General features: G+C 46.0%; 1 protein-coding gene across 1 annotated transcript; it reads right to left on the reverse strand.

Moving 5' to 3' along the window:
• Window positions 1-274: 274 nt before the first annotated feature.
• Window positions 275-20,330, reverse strand: LOC147214959 (actin-binding LIM protein 1-like). Its single transcript, XM_086140250.1, has 20 exons — window positions 19,940-20,330; window positions 16,115-16,258; window positions 14,455-14,638; window positions 14,244-14,350; window positions 11,328-11,454; window positions 9,918-10,011; window positions 9,530-9,617; window positions 9,390-9,442; window positions 9,165-9,221; window positions 7,867-7,944; window positions 6,944-7,105; window positions 6,209-6,238; window positions 5,947-6,121; window positions 5,006-5,077; window positions 4,328-4,392; window positions 4,167-4,212; window positions 3,946-4,037; window positions 3,709-3,777; window positions 3,270-3,350; window positions 275-3,162 (listed from the first exon to the last, which is right to left on the reverse strand). Exons 1-20 carry the CDS (start codon window positions 20,238-20,240, stop codon window positions 3,049-3,051), a joined length of 2,139 nt encoding a protein of 712 aa, XP_085996376.1. The 5' UTR covers window positions 20,241-20,330; the 3' UTR covers window positions 275-3,048.
• Window positions 20,331-20,623: the final 293 nt, after the last annotated feature.

Genomic DNA, 20,623 nt, shown 5'->3' on the forward strand with positions numbered 1-20,623 from the left:
CAAACTTGTCTTATTGCACTGTACTCTACTCAAGTTCACATTCATATCTATAATCATATTTACAACAATGTTTACACTCTTCTACCTGCACAAATCCCAATGCACTGCGGAGAGCAAAGTAGGAATTTCACTGTACAGGGAAACTGGTTTCAACACTACATGTGACGATAAACGATTTGAATCTTGTATCTATTTCATTGCTATGTCTGCTAATCTTCAGAACCCGCAATAACAGGACACGATAGCAGTAAAATAGAGTGATGTATTTGCAACAGCATTTGAGTTTTGGTAATTTTTTTGTATTTGGTACATGGTGAGCTCCTGCAGAATGCATGCAAAATACAACCAGTGAAACTGAGGTGACTCATGTCGATGAATTGACCTGCCATGGGTGCGGGCATGCTAAAGTTTAAAGCCTCTGTAAGCGAGTTTATGAGCTGGGCAGGGCTGGAAAGTAACTGTGGGTGGGAATAAGCGAAGTATGAATTCCATTTTTCATGTCATAACCTTAACTTTCCTCAGGGTTGGGGCTCCTGAGCTTATCCCGGCCGACATGTGGGGAGAGGCCCGGACTTGTCACAGGGGCCACATATAGAAACATACAGCCTACATGTCATATAAAGACATACAGCCTTTCACTTGTTTCTCCGTACATCTGGCCAATTTAGGGTCTCCAATTACCCTGCAGCAAGTTTTTGGTCTAAGGGCGGTGCCGTGTTCAGCAAGAAGGTCCCTGGTTGGATTCCGACTGGGGGCCTTTCTGTGTGGAGTTTGCGCGTTCTACCTGGTGCAAAAGATCAGCAAAACACTGGAATTTAAAGAGCGAAAAAGTATTCATACCATAACTGAAATCCAACCTTGCGCCAAACGTGACAGGTGCCGAGTGGAAAACATCTTCTAGCGTGGTGAAAGTAATGTGAGGCTGCACAGCACCACCTGTCGGTCACTACTCACTGCTGCTTATCATCATAGTTACGCGTTGTTATTTTTCATTTTTTCTTGTTTGAACCCATACACATGTATCTCAGTGGGTCTGGAAAATACGTAATTGTTAAAGAAAACATCAAGTCACGGTCCTTATTATCTAAATGTTGACCATGATCTCGGTAAACCAGCGTTTTTTTCGTTGCTAATTTTTGGTCTTTTTGAACAGCTCTTTGCTGTTTCGGACAATCTTGCGGAAAAGCCGACAGAAACTTGCAAACTGAAGCATCTGGAAATTAGCAATTGAAAATAGGTTATTTAAAGCAGACTGCAATAATGGATTTAGAATCAGCTCCACACTGCTGTGTAAGACATCCCGTTTATATCTATTTAAATGCCACTGGAATCTCCCTTTTAAAAGTGTTAAAGTGGAAATAATCTACCCATTATGCAAATTTGTTCCACTTATGTGACAGCATTTCAAAACCCAAGCAAATATAGTGTAATTATATTCCTTTTTTTGCCCATATCTACCTCAGATCAAAGTGAAAGTCCGTCAACCTCGGGCCAGAATACCTGGATGACTGAGAACCTCCACAGATTTAGACTGGATGACAAGGAAGACAGCTGATTAGAGTATCAGCCACTTCAGTCTGTCTAGCATATTTATTTGTAGCTGTGGTTGAAGCCTGTGCGGCACACAGACAGGATAATGGCTGCAGAGGTACAGGATCCGTGCAGACGACAGATAACCAGATCAAGAGCGTCTGTCATCGGCAGCGGGTTCTTTGAAGTCCACGTGAAACTGGGGAAATCAGATTTGGACGGATTCTCGTGGAGGAGTGTGCAAAGAAATATGTCCTCCAAAGAGATTCTCCAACAAAGTGTCGTTTTATTTAGGGCGCTTGAGGTGATGTATTGGGACAGCAATGCCAAGAAAACGCAAATATATACAGTACGTGTGCTCAGGCTGGTTAAAGACGGAACACAAAAACAAGCGTACGCGGTGAATCGCCTTAAGCGTTGATTTACTGCACAGTACAGAACATTTAATTTAGATTTGCGCTGAAAATGTAAAGGTGTCAGACACGACACGCATCAAAACATTACACGCAGACGATATCCTAAGCAAATGTGACGACACGTAACATAACAACACTGATAAAATGCGTGCGGGGCAGAAGTTTGCAACGCGTTATAAAATGGTTTGCGCCGTCTAATGAATCCGGCCTCTGCACTGCAATATCAAGTGATACGGGAATACTCTTCTGCGGGATTATAATTTCAAACCGGATTATGATGTCACTAACCATCAAACGGCAGCCGAGACCCCGGCGCTCTGGCGTCTGTGGTTCTCATTTTAAGAAGGCAAGCAGAAACATTCATTGATACTTCAGGGAGGTCTTGTTTTTGTCTATGAAAAGCGGTCGCGTCGCTCCAGGGGTCCGAGCTGAGGACCCTCAACTCTGTTGTAACATTTTCTTATGCATGAAAGTACATGTTGAAACATTCTTGGGATTTAAGCTGTAACCTTTCAAGTGTTTTGCCTGCTCGCTTTAACTTTACCTTCCTGTCTTTTTAAATATCGACTGCACACGTTCAGGCCGTCATTAAGTCACATGATCTGACAGTTCCGTGAAGCTCTTTTTCATGTAAGGCATTGAAGTTAGCGAAGGAGAGATTCTCATCACGAGTGAAAGTCACAAAAATGTTCACTACCTATTGGCCTCCAAGATGGACGGCCAGCTTTTTGCCATTCGCCCTTCTTTTGGCTAAGTAATCTCCAGCTTGCATACTAGATTTCAGGGGTGCCTGAATAAAAAAAACAAAAACAAAAAAAAAAACAACCAAACAGTTAAATTGTCCAATATGAACAGTGTCCATGAAGAGGCTGGACGAACAAAATACAGAAGATACTGGCTCACCCATGTAGAGTTCTCATGTTCACGCCTGCTTGGAGGTGCGATAAATATCATTCACAGCACCGGCCCGCGCAATGTAACATGTGCGGGCTGATTGTTTGTCTCCACAAATATTTCTATTTTACGTGGAATACAGATAGATATGAGGGGCTTTTGTTGCACCGCATATCATAGCAACCATAAAACACGCATCAGGCCGGGTTTAGAAGAGGTTCGCCTTCTTCTTCATGTCGTTTCGTTTCCAAAGAGGGAGTCTGTCAAACTGCTGCATCTCCATACCGAAGACCTGAAAGAACGTGTCTGGAGACAGGTGACGCTGTCAAGGAATGCAAGAAAAAAATACATCACAATAAGCTCGTATCATATTTATGCTATTTTTATGACATATCCGCTGATGTCTGGATCACCGCCCCATTTCTGTACCTCAAGTCTTGTTCTGTCCACTTCTTTGGGAAGCCTCACCCGTCCTCTGTTGGCAACTTTGAGCATTTCATATGGATAGACCTGCAGAAGGCCGATACAGGCTGCAAAGTTAATAATCACACACGCTAAGTAACCTACTGATGTGAAAAGGTTAAACATATAATGGGATAATCTTAGTTAAAACTATATTTAATTTACTATGAATGTTGTCCAATTCGTTTATTGCGTTGCAGATTTTATCACTATCAAATATTGTGACGAACGATTCGTCTTCTGCAACGTCTTTCTGAGAATCCAATTATTTGAAGTGTGTGTGACGAAACCAAAGCCGTCGAATGCTCTTCGTATGCATGTCACTGTGCGGGGAGACTTAACTACATTAGCAAAAAATTAATCAAGCTTTGAATGAAACAAACAAACAAAATAAATAAATACTTGCTTTTGGCTCCAACAAATTAGGCATTGAAAACCCTCGGTCCATTCCAGCTAATGCACCGTCAATGTTGAGCTACAGAACGAAGCAGACACACGCTATGGGGAAAACAGCTCGGCACAATCGCTACGGTTTAAAGCTGAGAGACAACTAGCGCCTTTTAATTGCACGAGGTTACAGAGTTAGCGGCGTGACAGATAGATGCCGTATCTACATGGACGGAGATGCGAGCGGGTTAATGACAAATCGGAAATGAAAGTGATCGTTTACGGGTGAGAACGGTGAGGTCAGTCTATCGTACGGAGAGGTGAACCTCCGACCACATACCTTGACGTCTGATGAGCAGGAGATAAAGTGAAAGACAAGCGAACCGGAAAATTAGTTTAACTACGACAAAGTACGATCAATAGGCTAATGAACGCACTGATGAACATGATGTGAATTGTGATTGTTTCCACACTCACCCCTGAATCTGTCGCTGCTGTACTGGGACAAATCTGCAGAGCGCGGCTAAATGAGAAGCAAATGCGTGATTTTTTTTCATTTCTTTTCCGGTTTCTCTGCAGCCAACAACTCAGGAAATGTAAAAAGAATCAAATGCAGCGTCCTGTCGCCGGGCTCTTACCGGATTGTCGCCGTTGCAGCCGTACCCGGGCAGGGAGGACGCTTGAGATGTAGAGGAATTTGGACCTGTGTCAAAAACAAACAACAGTTAGATTAACTTGGTCTGAGTCTGCAATCAGATCAGTCTTACCCAGTAAAATATTCTCTGCCAAGTTCTTTTCTCAGCCTTTACTCGGTGCTCTGTAAAACTACCTTCTCAGAAAGGCGCCCGTTGTGCACTTACGCTTTCATCATTTGAAACAAATATCGCTGAGGTTAAGCCGGGTTCTGATGTTTCCGCCAGTTATTTAAAGAAAACACCAGGCAAGAGAACAACACGCTCTGAGTACGACTACTTTTTCCTTTTAAATGACCGTTGTTTTTTTTTTTGCACCGGGTTAGTTATTCATTATCTGTATCTCGGGGGTCGAAGGTGACCGATCAGTTTACCACAGGACCACGTGTAGGGACTCACAACCGATCACCCTCACATTCACACATCTGCATCTCCAGTGAACCTCCTGCATGTGTTTGGGCCGTGGAAGGAACCCCACGGGGAGAACACGGAGACTCACCGCAGAGCTGTGAGGCGGAAGCGCTAACCGCCGCACCCTCGGCCCAAATCATGCCGCAGGTTAATTGGAGACTCTGGCATGATAACTAACTGGGTCAGGGAGAGAAGAAAAACGCGGTGCCGTACCTCGCTGTTTGTAGATCGGGGGCTTTTTGTACATGTCGTAACCCTGGTCTGCAGATGGGGAAGGAAACAGGTCAGTCGGTTCAGCGAATTCTCCAACATGAGTCAGTCTGTGCGTTGTTAATTTTTTTTTTTTTTTTTTTTTTTTAGTAAATAACAGTTGAGAGTAGTTGTGTTGAAAATGACTCGATAAAAAAAAATATCAAGATGGCAAATCACGTCCTCGCGGACGGCTGGCGGTTTCGAGCGATTCCATTTCCAACCAAAGCAAAGCGGCCGGTCAGAATCCATCACTCTAACTGCAGAAGACAACACATGCGTTTATAATAAAGCCAATGTGTTTGTCCCCTCTGTGAACGGACACGACATTGAGAAGAAGCTTGTATTTATTAGAGAATTTAAAAGCCATGGAGGTTTCTGATTAAAAACGCCCGTTCTGATTCGGCTGTAACTCCGTGAGCTGCAGGATGTTGGAACGGGGACACGGGCACAAAAGGAGAAACATGACTCGCCGTTCCTGCTGCCTTTGAGTCACAAATCTTATCGTCCAAAGCTGCCTTCGGACTGAGTCACGTTTCCACGAACAGACCTTTGAATCCCATAAAAAAATTAAAAAAAAAACCCTTTTCGATCAACCGCTGCTCCCTTAGGGGTTTGCGTCGGCGTGTGCAAATGCAAACCAAATGAGAAGCGGAAGGGGAAATCGTCGGTCAAGGAGCGGGCCTTACCTTGGGTGTTATTTAGAAGAAAGTGGTGACATAAAGGGGAGGTGGGGCAGGTGTCGCTGCTAGAGATTAGGGGGGGAGAAAGCAGTAACCCTGTGGTTATTCCGGGAAAGAGGTGGTCACGTGGGGGTGGGGGAGCGGGGAATCATGGGGAGAGAAGACAGAAGGTGGTGAAATCACCGGTGACCCTACAGGGGGGGAAGACTTCTGCAAACTAAAGGCAGCGAGAAGATGGGAGAATTGTGCAGGACGAGCTCCTCCTACCAGGCCGGTGGAAGTGCTGCGGGGATCTGGGCAGAGTCGGGGTGTAGCTGTTGCGGTTGTACGAAGCAGGGCCTCCGAAGGAGCCGTGACTTGCAGACTTGGGTATTCTTTTCCTTATTTCAAAACTCTCCTTTGAAAAGAGGAAGACGTCGTTTTTAATGAACCTCTCAGACCCCGTGTCTCGGTAACCGTTGACAACGGAGGGATGATAACTCACCTCTGTGGTTTCAGAGACATTTCCAGGTGACTAGAAGGATGGGAAATGTATATGTTATTAATAATTCAAGTACAAATCCAGATTGAATAAATAAGATAACACCTGGGGTGATATTTTATAATTCATTTGATTTTACATCGAAAATCATGAAACCTAACATTAGAAATACTGATTTAGGGGATTTTTTTTTTAATGTATTGTTTGGAAAATGCTGACATCATCCTATCATTACATTAAAGATTTAATTTTTCCTCTATTCTGTTTTCCATTCTTACCCTTGCTGTTGTTGTTTTCTCTGCTGTCTGTTTATTTGTGGATGTCTTTTGCTATTTTCTAATTGTCTCTCTATTTATATTTATACTCATATTTATGGACACTAACTGTTGCGCTGTTGTGACAAAAGAATTTCCCCAATGGGGATAAATAAAGTTTATCTTACCTTAAAATAAGTGAATATTGAGAAAATAAACTAAATATATTTGACAAATAGCTCTTCATATGTTGCCATGTCTCGGTGTGTATCAGTACCCAAAGAAAAGGAACTTTTACACGCTGCAGCTACTTCGTATGAAAAAAAAAAAAAAAAAAAAAGGATTTTCTTTTCTGTGCAAACAGTCAAACACAGCCGGACGTAAACACACACACACAGACACACACACACACACAATAAGAAAAGTGATAGTAGGACAGCAGAGCATGTCACTGAGTAAATCTGGGAGTGTTGGAGCAGGTTACCTCTGCAGAGCTCTGCCTGTTGCCCCTGTGGTCCAGAGCAGAGGAGCTGTCGTTCTGCGTCTTATAGGATATCATATCGGGATGCTCTATATCATATATAGCCTTGACTCTGGGAATTGCCGCTAAGTCCCGGTAATCAATGATCTCATTATCTACTTTTGCCTGGGACCAGAGGAAAGGAGGAAGAAGACGGGGCGGGGCGGGAGGGGGGGAGGGGGGGCACAGAGGAACAGGAGGTGCAGGTAATCTCAGGTAAAGGGTCAAAGGTCGCATATCACATGACTTTACAGAGGAATGACACTTAAATCCCTCAAACACCACAGATAGCCTCCCACCTTTTTAAATAGCGCTCGGGTTTGTGGTGCTTTGATGGACGAGAGTGTATCCCGTGGCTTACGGTACACAAAAAGGGTCATAAACACATTCTAAAAGACGGGGCGGAGCACGCTGACGCACACACACGCACACACACACACACAGCACCTGTCTTTGCTTTACGTTGCACTTCCAAGTCATCACCTTCAATCTGAATCGCCAATGTATTCAAATTGGTGAACAAATCCTAATTCCCGTTCAATATGTGGCTGATATCCTGGATGAGCCGGCCTCCGTTTTAAGAGGCGCGCCGCTCCTCGTCATTCAACCACAATTGAAGAAATTTTGCTTTAACCCTCGAAAGCAAGATGGAACTATTTCCGATCAGTCAAGGTCAATAGATCACATATTTACATTTATATTTACAATTTGTTTCTAAAGTCTTTCACATTGGATTATTGTTTCTGTATTGAGAGAAACGTCTTGCGAAAGGGACTTTTAGTCGCTGTGCCGGCCCTGCGTGAAAACCAGGGTAAACAAAACGTTCATCAACCCCGCAGTGAAATGTGCGCCGGCAATGAGAGCGAAGGCGCCTCCGGAGAACTTACGCTGATAGTGCGACCAGGACTCCCCGGAGTGCAAGACCCGGGTCTGGAGCTGGAACTTTCAGATGAGGATCTGTGCGGCTGCAGGGGCGGAGAACAACGGTTTTACTCCCACGTTTTGAATAAAGAGCTTACCACATCTTAACTTGCTTGTTTTCTTTTTGAAATGGCAGAGGATTCACGCTGGATATCATCGCACAGCACGGAAATCCTTCAAATCCCACATCTGCGACGGCAACCCTTTATTTGTTACACTGGAAACGCTCATTCACAATTATTATAGCGCACGAGTGCAAATATCACAATATCTATCCTGGTCATTGTTTTCTTTAGCTCACAAAATGATTGTGGTCATTGAGAAAATCATTTAAATGTTAAATAATGAGCGAGTTGCCGGGTCCTGTGCGAAACCTTCACTATTATACCAACAAATAACCGTCTGACTTCTCCGAAAAATAAAGGGAACACTTAAATAACACCGTGTAACTCCAAGTTCATCACACTTGTGTGAAATCAAAGTGTCCACTTGGGAATCAACACTGATTTATTTGGACTTGTTTTAAGGACGTTACATCAACGTTAGATCAGCCTGGAGTGTGTTTTTACACTTTAAGTTAGAGTGTGACTCCAAATCCAGACCTCCACGGGTTCATACATTTGATTTCCATCGATCATTTTGGTGTGATTTTGTCCTCAGCACATTCAACTATGTCAAGAACAAAGTATATGATAAGAATATTTAACTCTTTCAGAACTAGGATGTGTTATTTTAGTGTTCCCTCTATTTTTTGGAGCGGTGAATTTTCCTTCCTGTTGACGAAGCGCAAAATGATAAATGCTCCAGACGTCCGAACACGGATTCTAGATGTGTGTGATAATGCAATCATAGTGAAAAACAGATGTTGCCTATTAAAAAAAATATCTCTTGCCTGGGTTTTTTTTAAAGGCGACAAACAAATGAAAACTGGAAGCCGTTTGCATGATGAGGGGAAAGCAGCCGCGCCGGTGATTCAACCGTACGGACGGGAAAATCACCGGCAGCTCATGCAAGATGCCGCCAAAGCCGACTCATCCGAAGGCCATGTGTGACATGTAGAGACACTCGCTATAAAACCCCCCCCCCCAAAAAATATCATTTCTTTTTTTACATGCAAACACCAAACGATTCTGGAATCTTTTCCAGAGCGCGATGCGTGAGGGTTGCATGGGGAAAAAGCCAGTGCGGTTAATCTCAGGTCATGAGACTGCAGCCCGCTCGCTCTATCAAGCTATCGACCCGCAGGCCCGATGGCGATATTAACCTTCAGCTCATGTGGGGGGTAATAGAAATCAAGACAAGGGGTTTTGGGTCTTCTGACCTGGGAAGAAGGAGAAAATGTGGACACGTTGCTTCTATTAAACTTTGCAGAGGGCAACGCGGCGCATTAAGGTCGCCACCAGGCGGTCAAATATTCTACCTCACGTATTCAACTCAAACGCTTTTGACGGCCATGATCAAATAGCGGGTTTTTCCACTCGGGCCTCACCCTGTCGTCGTATCTGCCGACGTCCCTGCAGTCCGGGTGCCACACCGTCGACCCTGCGCGGGGAAACAAACATCGCCGGACGTTCAGCTGCGACCCAAAAACAAGCGGTTTATTCGGACTCGTGTTGGATCCCGACAAACCTTGCAGATACATTTCCTCCCCTTCTTTGAAGACGGCGTTGCATCGGCTGCACCTGGCGCAGCTGGGGTGGTAATGTTTGTCGCCCGCCTGGAGCAGGAGAAGACGGGATCAGCGCCGTCCAGATACGTGTTAAGATTCACACGAGTAAAGGCCGTTTTTTCACCGGGGAGCGTAAATGTGCGCGGCTCTCGCCGGATTTGACATCAAGATCTATCGTATGACATGGCGGAAACCACTAAATGACGTGGAAAACGTTGTGATTTGGCCCCATTTAAATACAATCTGGCCGGACTCCACAGGATGATCGTCAACTCAGTAGAAGATATTTATTATTAATAATTAATTATTATTAATATTTAATCCGTTCAATCCTCTCACACTCCTGACCTCCAGGACTTTTCCGGTTATGTATTTTTGACACGCTTCGCACTGGATCCCGAACTGGATCTGGTAGTCCCTCTCACAGTACGGGACACCATCCCTGCAAAGGAGAAAAAAAAAAGAATATATACATATTTAGTTGTGTTTTGTTTTTTTTTGAAGGGTTTTTCCTTCGTTCTAGGTTATGAATAAATCCAGTGATTTTACAACGACGGGAAAAACACGCACATGAATAGAAACTAATAAAACCTGCAGGAATGAAGGCACTCCTCATATCCGGGTAGAAGTATTTGTGCCGCGCATTAGAAATGTAATTATGCAAATCTAAATCGTGCTTCTTCTCTCTGCTGTCATTGGTTAGAACTGAAAGCAACATGGTTTATTTTGAGTAAAATTGAAAACATTTATATACTTGTGTATACTTTTCCCTCCTGAGCACATTCACCATGGGTTTATTAACAAGAGGATCCTTTGCAGGGGGAAGTTTTCTAACAAGAAAGCAAATCAAAGATATAATTCTTCTTCTTCTTCTTCTTTTCCTTTGGGCTTTTCCCTTCTCCATCGAACCCTATTCTCTGTATCCTCCTCTCTCACTACATCCATAAATCTTCTCTTTGGTCTCCCTCTAGGAACACCTTGAACACTGTGTTATTTATCATTAAACTTTTTCATCAGCCGTGTTCCAGTTTGGGGAAAAAAAGGCATTTCCAGCACGTATTTGTGGATGTTACCGGTATGTATTTAATTAAAAGTTTAAAAAAAATGTTTCTGTGTAAATATCTCATGCTAAAACATGAGGCACCTCATGTTTAGCGGGTCCTATATATGTACACATATATTTATTTTTGTTATTTTTAGCTGGTGCGGCTTATAGTCGGGTGCGCTCAATAGTCCAGAAATTTCTTTGCCTCTTTTCCAGACTCTCCCACGCTCTGGACTGTTGACCCTAAGAAAAATAAAAAATTTGCGCGGTACGTATCAAGCGACCTACGGCTACTCGAATACACTCCATGACGCCGCCGCATCGTCCGAATTGGCGCTGCTCGCCGCTCTCATTTTGAAGAACTCCTCACATCTTCCAACATCCCTCGGCCACTTGGTTCGGGTAGTTGGTCATGTTCCTCTCTCTTGTTTGGCATCATTTTATATCTTTGTGCTTACTGGTGTATTTTTTTTTAATAATCGTCAAATTCAAATTCATCAAATCAATTAAAATTGTATCTTAAGGGGCCTCTGTACTTGAACTCCCCCAACTTCTTGATCTCCGCTCCCTGGAGATCCTCTCATTTGCACACATATATTCTGTCTTGCTGCGACTAAACTTCATTCCTTTCCTTTCCAGATCATACTGTACCTCCACCTGCTCCCCGCTCAGATCACAATGTCATCTGCAAACAGAATCAAAGATATACTTACTTGCTGATATATTCTCCACTCAGAACTCTGCTGCAGATTTTGCACTTGAAGCACCCGAGGTGCCACTGGCCGCCCAGCGCCAGCAGCGCCTGGCCGTTCTTGATGTCTCTGCCGCAGCCATTGCAGTCTGAAACACACAAACAATAACCGTAAAAAGTCATAACAGGACAATTTAACGCATTTAATTATCAGTTAGTATCCTTCCCATGCGGTTTGCGCTCAAGCGAAGCAACAAGGCATCGGTCAGACACCTTGTTCGGAATTAACCTGTGGATTTTCGGCATATGTTTTATTTTATTCACAAGAACGGTTCGGGTTTAGATTTCAGATGGAGGTAAAAAAAAAAGAAGACGTTTTAAACCTTTTTACAGCCTTTAGCGTTTACTAATCAGGTAGGTTACGCACCCCTGCGGAGAGATCCCCCTAATCCAGTCTGGGTTTCCTGTTGACACCGGTGGTAGGTATAGTTAAAAGGTCAGGAGGAGGTTAAGGTGGAGAGTTAAGCGTTATCCCCAGCAGGGAGGCGGCGCAGGGAAGGTCCGACGCCTCCAGACCAGCTAGGAGAAGGGTTGCACGCCGCCATTCTCCGGTTCTGCCGGAGATTATCAGACTTGAGGACGGGGCGGGGGAGTTTTAAATAGTTCTAAATTGATTTATTGACATTTCAGAAGCAGAACCATGAGAAAAATGTTATCAAATAACACGCGGTGTTTTTACATTGCACCCTGGAATACTGATCCGAAGGCCGCAGGGCTCGGTTCTGTCTAAGCCCATGTCTTCTTTGGACCCGAAGCCACGTCTCCTCGTTTGTTTTTTGTTTTTGTTTTTCCGAACATCCGCGTTTCTGTCGGCCCCGGCGCTCCAGCCCTCGACCCTCACACTCGCTGCCATGTGAGATTTTCAGATGAAAGCGCCGCCGCCCCTTCGCTCAGCACGGCTGTTTGTGTTTCCGCGCTTGTTTTTTTTCTGCAATGATTCAACTGATTGTACATTTTGGCATCGCTGCCAGATCACTGATCCTCTTGCTTTCTGCTGTGTACCCTGTGCTCCCTGGCAACCAGAGAAGTGCGGTCAGGTGAGGCAGGAGAGGCAGTGCCTCACTTACCAATCTTGGAAAGAAAAAATGTCAAATGAAAGAAAGAATTAAAGGGTTATATTTATCAGTGGTTTGCACTATCGAGGTACTTTTCATTTCAATTCACCAATTTTAGGTTGTTTTTATTTTCACATTTACCGAGAAGAGACGTGCAGTGAGGCCGCGCACTGTTGAGCCTCAACGTAGATCGCGCAATGACAGCTGACTGCCTGCATGCTCTGCAGTAAGACCATATCGCTGTCTCTCTGTTTGTTGCTATTAAAATGTTTAAACACTTTTGCTTATTGAACTACATTTCTAATTTGTCAACAGCTGTACGTGTGTTACTAGCTTCTTGTGCTGAACAATCATAAAACAGCTGCGAAGAGCCACTGGGAGAGGCACGCAGTCCTCCTGCCTCATGCTAGGGGGCGCTCCTGAATCCAGCGATTCTTCGGCTGCAGAATACACGACAGCAAGCTAGAGTTAGCAAGTCAAGTGCAGCCGTCCGTTTATTTTTTCCTCTCCTCGCTTTCAAAATGGAGGATTACATATCCAAACTTCGACAATTTTCTAAATTGGACTCGCATGGATATCATTTATAAATAAAGGTAAGTCAATTAAATGTGTTTTTTTGTGTGCTACAGTTTGTATGTGTGAGGAAAGCTGATATGAGATTTTAAACATAGCCCGTCAACTGCTGCCAATCAAACGCTGGTGAATAAGCTACTCTGTCGGAATCATATGTTTGTAAATCTGATTGCGATGAAGTCACAAGGACCTCTCGGCACGTCGCGGCTACTGACGCAGGAAAATGAAATAATTGGAGAAGCACGAGCGTTCGGTCTTCGGCCCTGTTCCCGATGCGATTTTGTTTCTGTTCAAAGTGTTCTCAGCCTGACCGAGACTAAACTAAACCTTCCACTGGCGAGGACGATCCCGCTTCCATCACACCCTGCTTTCCACACACACACACCGTAATGAGGCTCCCACATTAATGGGACGTTCTTCTAAAATCCGCACGGATTCAGACGTCATTTCCTGTTTTGCTTTCTGCAGGCGGCGGACTGCGTGAGAATGAGAGGAACAGGAAGTGGATTCGATTTGGAGATAATTTCATTCTCCCGTTCCTCTCAAGCAGCTACCCGAGGCTCTGCGTGACGCAGGCTTTGTAAACAGAGGGTATGCGCAGCGTGTCCGCGCTGCTGGCAGCATGCTGTGGGCGTGTTGAGCTGGAGAACACGAATCGGTGACTCAGCGCCGTCTCCGCCAAAGATACGCTCGGCCCCTCCGCCGCCTCCCCTGGCTTACCGGCTGACAGCTGGGACGTCTGCCGGCGGGCTTCAAAAACAGAAACCTCCTCGAACCGTTCAAACATTTTTCATCAGATTAGATCGCCGTTTTGGTCTCCCCGACCGCGCCGCGTCCACCCCGCGATCTTCTGTCACCATCTACCGGCTGGAATGCGGAGGGTGAAAATGAAGCGACGATCAGGGCGACGGAGAGGTTAGCGTTTCAAACATCACGCTGGTTCCTCCTACTGTGCGTCAGCGAACGGTTGCATGTATGGATTCGACGTGCCAACGAGACGGTGGATCGCCGTCTCTACATGCGACCCTGAGGTCGACCGCTCGACCAACGATAGCTGGGATGGGAACCGAGCGCAGGATTAGCGGCGGAGATAACCGGAGATGACCGTGACACGGCGGAGAAGCTGTAGGGTGGTGCATGACTTTTACATCCCGGTGCATGAAGTGTGGCTTCATGTTCTGAAATATTCGATGGCTCACTTACCGCTCCTGGAAGCTACACCCTTGGAGCAAAAAGGAAAGTATACTCACTCTCGGAGTATTTGACGTCTGGACTGGAGGACAGGGGTCTAATGCAGTGCTGACAGAGGCAGTCCTTCCCGCTGAAGGTGACGCAGTCCCCGGCGGGAAAAGGCTGCCTGAAACCCACACGACACACCGTGGCTTTTCGGTCCCACACAAAAACAAAACGGCAAAAAACGCGCCTCCGTGTTTTTTTTGTTTTTTTTTTTTTTAGAATTACTTGCAAATTGTGCAGACGAAGCAGGCCGGGTGGTAGGCCTTCCCCAGGACCGTGACCACCTCTCCCTCCACGAATCCGCCGCAGTTGTTGCAGAAGGTGCCGTGGAGCCGCTGGAAGTCCAGCGGGCACAGGTGCTCGCCGCTTTTGATGAAAAAGCCCGACTGACCCAGATCGCAGCCGCAAACTGGGGAGGAAAACGAAGAAAAGGGGGTTTGTAATGCGAGTGAAGACTTGTGAGAGCACGCTAGCGTCGGACGATGTTTGTAGGGCGATCAGTGAACGGCATATTGAATCCCATCAGGGCCGTACGACACCTCTTTCCGTCCATGAGGCCGAGCGGTCGCCCCGATTGGTCGAGAGCGAGCGCCGATCCGCCCGGTGACAGGACAAGCAGAGGGAAGCGGCGGCGGCGGCGGCGTTCACCCGAGCCGGGTACGCTCGCCACGCAGAACGCGTGGAAATGCCAAGGACAGATTAATGCGGTTCTATTCTTGCCTGGCAGTCGCTCGCAGTGTGCACGGCTATTATTTGGAGGAAAACTATTTAAAATAGAAGGGGGCAGAAATGGCCCCCGTGTTGTTTTATTAAAAACTTGCAGACTCCTGGGAGGACTTGTGGTTGTTATAACACGTCCATTCTCCCATTTCATCCGGCAGCACAATCATTTCTTAACCGTTCAAATGGACGCCAGGCAGCATATCATTTTTACCAACGATACTGCGTGTTTTTTTTTTCCCGCTCTCAAAATGCCCTTGTTTCTCTCATCTGCAAGCATCAACCCCGAAGCGAGAGGCACGTCAGCGGCAATTAGAGCGGACAATGGCCCGCTGGGAAACTATGTGTTCCGCGGAGCGGTAACTCGGAAACACGGCAGCACGGGGACTTCTCACAACAGGCCATTGTGCGTGCAAAATGTTTTCCACCAAATTAGATTTGATTGCACCCTTGTTCTGAACAACGAATGAGCAGGACGGTCTGATCAATTTAAAGCTAACCAGCTGAACTATGTTTTGGTGCATTCCCAAGAATGACTTGCATAGCAGTTCTCTTGGTTACATGAGTGAAAGCTTTCGGGCTTTCAACTCAGCACATATTTGTGGAGGTCCTCAGTCATCCGGGCCGTGATGAATTCTTGTCAAAAATCTGGTCTCGGCAACTGGACTTGAATTTCTTCACTTTAAGATGTTTCACCCCGTATTCGAAAGGCTTCTTCAGTCTCTCGGAGAAAGGCTGGTTAGGTGGTTAAAACCAGATCCCCCTAAATTTAATATATAGATCCAAAAAGTATGGGACATCTACCAGATGGAGCAAATGACATATTCATTCAGACTTCTGAAGCCTAAACAATGGGCACCTGTCATGAGAATCCTATCATAACGTGGAGTTGATTTTTTTTTTTCACCCGTGATATTTATGTTATTATTTCCTGTCATGTTATTTCATCATATATGGTACATTTACCTATCATATTGATGTAGAGAAAAACTAAATGAAACAAAAACTGAGGGGCGAAACATCTTCAAGTGAAGAATTTCAAGTCCAGTTGAAGTAGATTTTGACAAGATTCATAAATTTGCATTACAACATAGCTGATTCCAGCCACGCATCTGTCTTATTCTTAAAATCTCCATGTGAATCCAAAACGCAGGGGGACACTCACCCTTGCAGGTGAAGCACTTTATGTGGAAATGGCTGGTTTGGACTCGCAGCACCTTCCCTCTGCAAGGCTCCCCGCACCGGAAGCAGCGGACGCTCTGCCTCCCCACCGGAGAGCCGGGGTGACAATCATCCCGAGCGTGCAGCACTGCGAGAGAGCGAGAAAAATCAATACGTTTTAATTCACATTTAGTTCATCCGACTCCGAAGTTGAGCGCTTCCAGTGGAGCCCTAAAAACCAGAAATCCACGGCACATCGAAAAACACAAGCTTTCCCCTGCTGACCGGAGGTGTGTGTGTGACTTGCCGGGGCCGATCATCCCATTACCCATCGCCATCATTGTCTCAGCGCTTACATAACGCCGGCGAGGTCCAGACCGGCTTTGTTTGCAGGAAGAAACACAGTTACGATTATCCACGTGAGCGTTTTATGGACACGACCGGCCCCTGGGGAACATACGCAGGGGGGGAAGAACACGCCATGCGGGGGCCTCGACAGCGGCGCCCCCCCACCTCCGCCCCCTCGTGGGTCCAACCTGCGTCACGTTGTGGCGTGTAGTTTGGAGCCAGAACCCCTCCCACGCCTTCTCGCTCCATCTCCACGGAGGTAGAGGCAGGCAGAAACACCAGATGCCTCTGCAATCTAATCACGGCCCACTTGAAACATCCCGAATGTGATTAGCTAAAAGGAGAGCGAGACAAACAGGAATGTGTCACTGAGTGTGTGTGTGTGTGTGTGTGTGGGGCCAACATGACAAACACACCCGCCACACCTGTGACTCAGAGATGGACTCTAAGATTCTGCCTGGGGAACGCCTTGAGAAAGGTACCGATCGGTATGTGGCCCCCAGTCTGGCCCACAACGGGGTGGGTGGGTGGGGGGGATTTGTCGCCACGGCGACAGGCGTGTAAGCAGCAACAAACAAGATTATGAGACAGCGCTTCTCAAAGGTGAACATGAAGTTCTCAGTGAGCAGTTTTTGAAGCAGAAGTCAAGCCATCGGGGGTCTGAGGGTGACCGTCGGCGTGGAAAGAGTCGTCCAATCAGATCTCCTGAATATGTAAACAAACACTGAGACGCGCTGATGCATATCAGAGATTATTCGCGGAGAGGGAAGCGCTTTGGAGACCGTCCTTGACCTTCAAGATGCATTCAAAGAGACAAACAAAGAAAGCCTCGGTTGCACTGGTTGGTTTTCATTCCTGCCTGCGGCTCCTTCAGTAACAGGAGTTTATAGAGCGAGGAAGAAAAGTGACGTCGGTTCGGTTTTAATCGTCGCATAAAATCATCCTCGCACGTGCACGCCGCCGCTTGCACGGTTTTACCTGTTGTCAACACGCACGCAGTGTGTTCCCGCTTCGGGTTGGATTCCTCGGCGGCGCTCAGTCCCTCTCTAAACTCGCCCAGAATGCGAAGCTGATATTCTGTTAAGTATTAGCAAACGTTGGATTTAGAAAGGCGGCATATGGAGGGAAACGTGAGAGGCACCGAACCGGCCGGTCGCCTAAACCGCCTCCGGCCGCGGCATCGCTTGCTAACTGGCGGAGTTTTCAACGGCTTGTTTCGATTTCCTCGAGCAAATCAGCAAAGACGTCACGGAGATACACGGTGGACCGGATATTTAAAAAAACTCACGCTCGGAGGGTTACGGCGGGAACGTGACGGCGTTTATTGAAATGATGGAAGCGGCGCCGGATTCCACAGGGGGTCACAGGTCGCCACGGCGGAACGTCTGCGTTCCTCGCGCTTCTGCAAATCCCAGAGAACGAAGTAAAACGCGGCTCTGTGTTGGTTTTCCTTCGCCGTTGACCCCCGACAGCTGCGCTCACACTTCTCCCTACTTGGCGGACGTTTTTTTTTTTGTCAGCACGTTTCTATATTTACCGCGGCGACGGAGGCCGGGGGGGGGGTTTGTTCTCGGCGTCTTGGTTAGTGTGTTTGTTTGCCTCTCGAGAGGATTACCCCAAATCTACAGGAGGGCTCTCGATGAAACTCGCCGCTGAAGAAGAGCCGCAGATCCCGAGGAGGATCCCGTTTCATTCGGGAGATGATCTAAATAAAGCTGATGGAGACGTCTTTTACGTTGACCTCTACCAGAAGAGGTGCGTTTTCTTTGCTTTGTGAGAGCGTAGCTAAAGATAAATCTTAGATTTCATTAAGGCGCGCAGCTTTCCCGGACGAAACAAAATGACTGATGGAAGCAAAGGAATAGAAATTGAAAAAATACACACGCCAAAAAAATAAAGGTAATTTATTTTCCATATAGCACAGAACACTTCTTCTCGCGTGACATTTTGAGCAAACAGGCTCTTCCTCAGATGAGAAAGAAAAAATTTGCGTTAATGTTTGGTACCGCATGTTATTGTGGCACCATTTTAAAGGGAATGATAATGTGATTCTTCGCTTCCTTTCTGGTAAGCAGCGAGAATAACTTTTCTGTGCTATATCTAAATTATCTTGATTTTTGGAGCACTTTTGGTGTGCGGATTGTTTCAAACCTCTATTCGGCCGACATATTTGATCTAGCGTGTTTTTTTTTTCTTTTTCCAGCTCTTTGATAGAAGCAAAGGGTCCCGATACTTTGGTTTAACATTAAAACAGTGAAAAGCCTATAAACTATTCCAAATGTCAAATCTGTAATTTTGTTAATGCTTCAAAATTAAGTTTACACAAATCAACACCGATTTAGCGTCTGGACCAAACCAAAATGTCCAAGTAACCGGTAATAACGAAGATTAAAATTGGGAACACTGCAAGCATAGATTCTCTGGACAACACACACACACACACACACACACACACACACACACGAGAAGCCAAAAGTTTATACCTTTCTCTTTCATGAGAGCGGGTCTCCTTGTGCAGAGGGGAGAGTCGACTGCAGCCGATCAGACAGAGGAGACGGACTGACTGGACTGTCGCTTCAAGACTGAAGGGGTGGTCCAACAACACAGTGGACATGTGTGTGTGAGTGTGTGTGTGTGTGTGTGTGTGTGTGTGTGTGTGTGTGTGTGTGTGTGTGTGTGTGTGCCGCTGTGCCCGTGATTCCCGGTGCAATCTATCCCATGCCCGGAGGTCGCCATACGTGAATTGCCACCTTAATGAGATTATTCATAGTCGGCTGGACGTTTGTGCGTTTGTGCTCTGGAGCTCAAGCTACTTTTGCTGCACGAAGATATTGAATAGATTTCTGGTTGACGCCTCGGGCGCTTTGGCAGCGCTCCTTTACAGGATGTCCAATCATAAGTCTACAATATGGCAAGAATTGTAAAAAGTTCATGGTCGGATTTAAACAGTTTGCTAGCAGAGAGGTGAAATAAGATAAGAACAACTTTATTTATCCCGAAGGAAATTGTTGTGCCAGACTTTCAAGCAAAAACATAACAATAATAGATAATAGTAGGAGGAGGGAGAATAAGAAATACAATAAAATATTAATTGTCAAGGTTAAGGCTATCAAGTGTTTTAAGGTCTTAAGTACAAAGATTTGAATATTCCCTTCGGCTGAAGGAAGAGGAATAATAAGCTAAATATATAAAATAAAAATAAGCAAAATATAAGTATTTCACAATGGATGTCGGTGATTCGCCATATTTTACAGTGTTTGTCAATAAACACTTAATATTTACTGCGACGGAGCGACAAATCACCGAGCGATGAGATGATGTTAAGCCTGACAACTATTTGTCGTCCCCAAGTTTGGCTATAAAATAAATAAAGCTCAAGTTTCGCTGTTGTTGATCAACCTTACCGTGGATTCATTTCTTCCACAAACACACACGAGGAGGAAACAGGTCACCGGTAACGCTAGAAGATACTCTCGGGTACCTGACACTTCGGCGGGAATGCCGGCCAGCTTCTCGCACAGGATGTAGTCGTTGGGGTCGAGGAAAGGCAGCTGCTCCATCATGCACTGCTTCGGGATGAGGTAGAGGACCTCCGCCAGCTCGCCGTCTTCGATGATGGACATGCGGCGGACGGAGTTCTTCCTCTTGACGCGGTCCAGCACCACCATATCGTTGCTGGGACTGGAGCCGCAGATCCGGCCCAGGCTGTTGAGGTTCAGGAGGTTCGACATGCTCATGATGTCGGGACTCGGGCTGCGGAGAGACTCCACGCCAGAGACCATAAAGCCGGGCTCGAGATGCCGAAGCCCTCTTTTACATGTCGGGAATTAAGTAGCTCTAAGACTTGTGTGTGTGTGTGTGTGTGTGTGTGTGTGTGTGTGTGTGGTAGCAAAAGACTAACTCCTACCGCACGTCCCGTAAGAAGATTAAGGCAGGTATATTTTTAGGGTTTATCTTCAGGGTAAAGAGAGGATCTGGACGCTAGTCTCCACCAGGTAACCCCTCTATCCCCGATTCCGGTGATTTCTCCTCGTCTTTGTGAGTCATCACATCGGACGGAGCCTTCTAGTCATTTGGGATTGAAGGACCTGTAAGAAGATTATGGGCTGTTTCCCCACATTCAATCATCCAGTTGTTTATTTTCAATCCTATTATGTAAACCTCC

This window comes from Fistularia commersonii, chromosome 33, assembly GCF_037954325.1.
Source record: "Fistularia commersonii isolate RoL2024-O1a breed Wild chromosome 33, RoL_Fcom_v1.0, whole genome shotgun sequence".
Lineage (NCBI taxonomy): Eukaryota > Metazoa > Chordata > Actinopteri > Syngnathiformes > Fistulariidae > Fistularia > Fistularia commersonii.

Coding starts and splice junctions, on each gene's coding strand:
- LOC147214959 (XM_086140250.1), bottom strand. CDS start 20,240: ATGGTCTCTGGCGTGGAGTCTCTCCGCAGCCCGAGTCCCGACATCATG. Junction 9,618..9,917: donor TAACCGGAAAAGTCCTGGAG/GTCAGGAGTGTG, acceptor CTCCTGCTCCAG/GCGGGCGACAAACATTACCA. Junction 4,213..4,327: donor GCTGCAACGGCGACAATCCG/GTAAGAGCCCGG, acceptor CTTCTCATTTAG/CCGCGCTCTGCAGATTTGTC.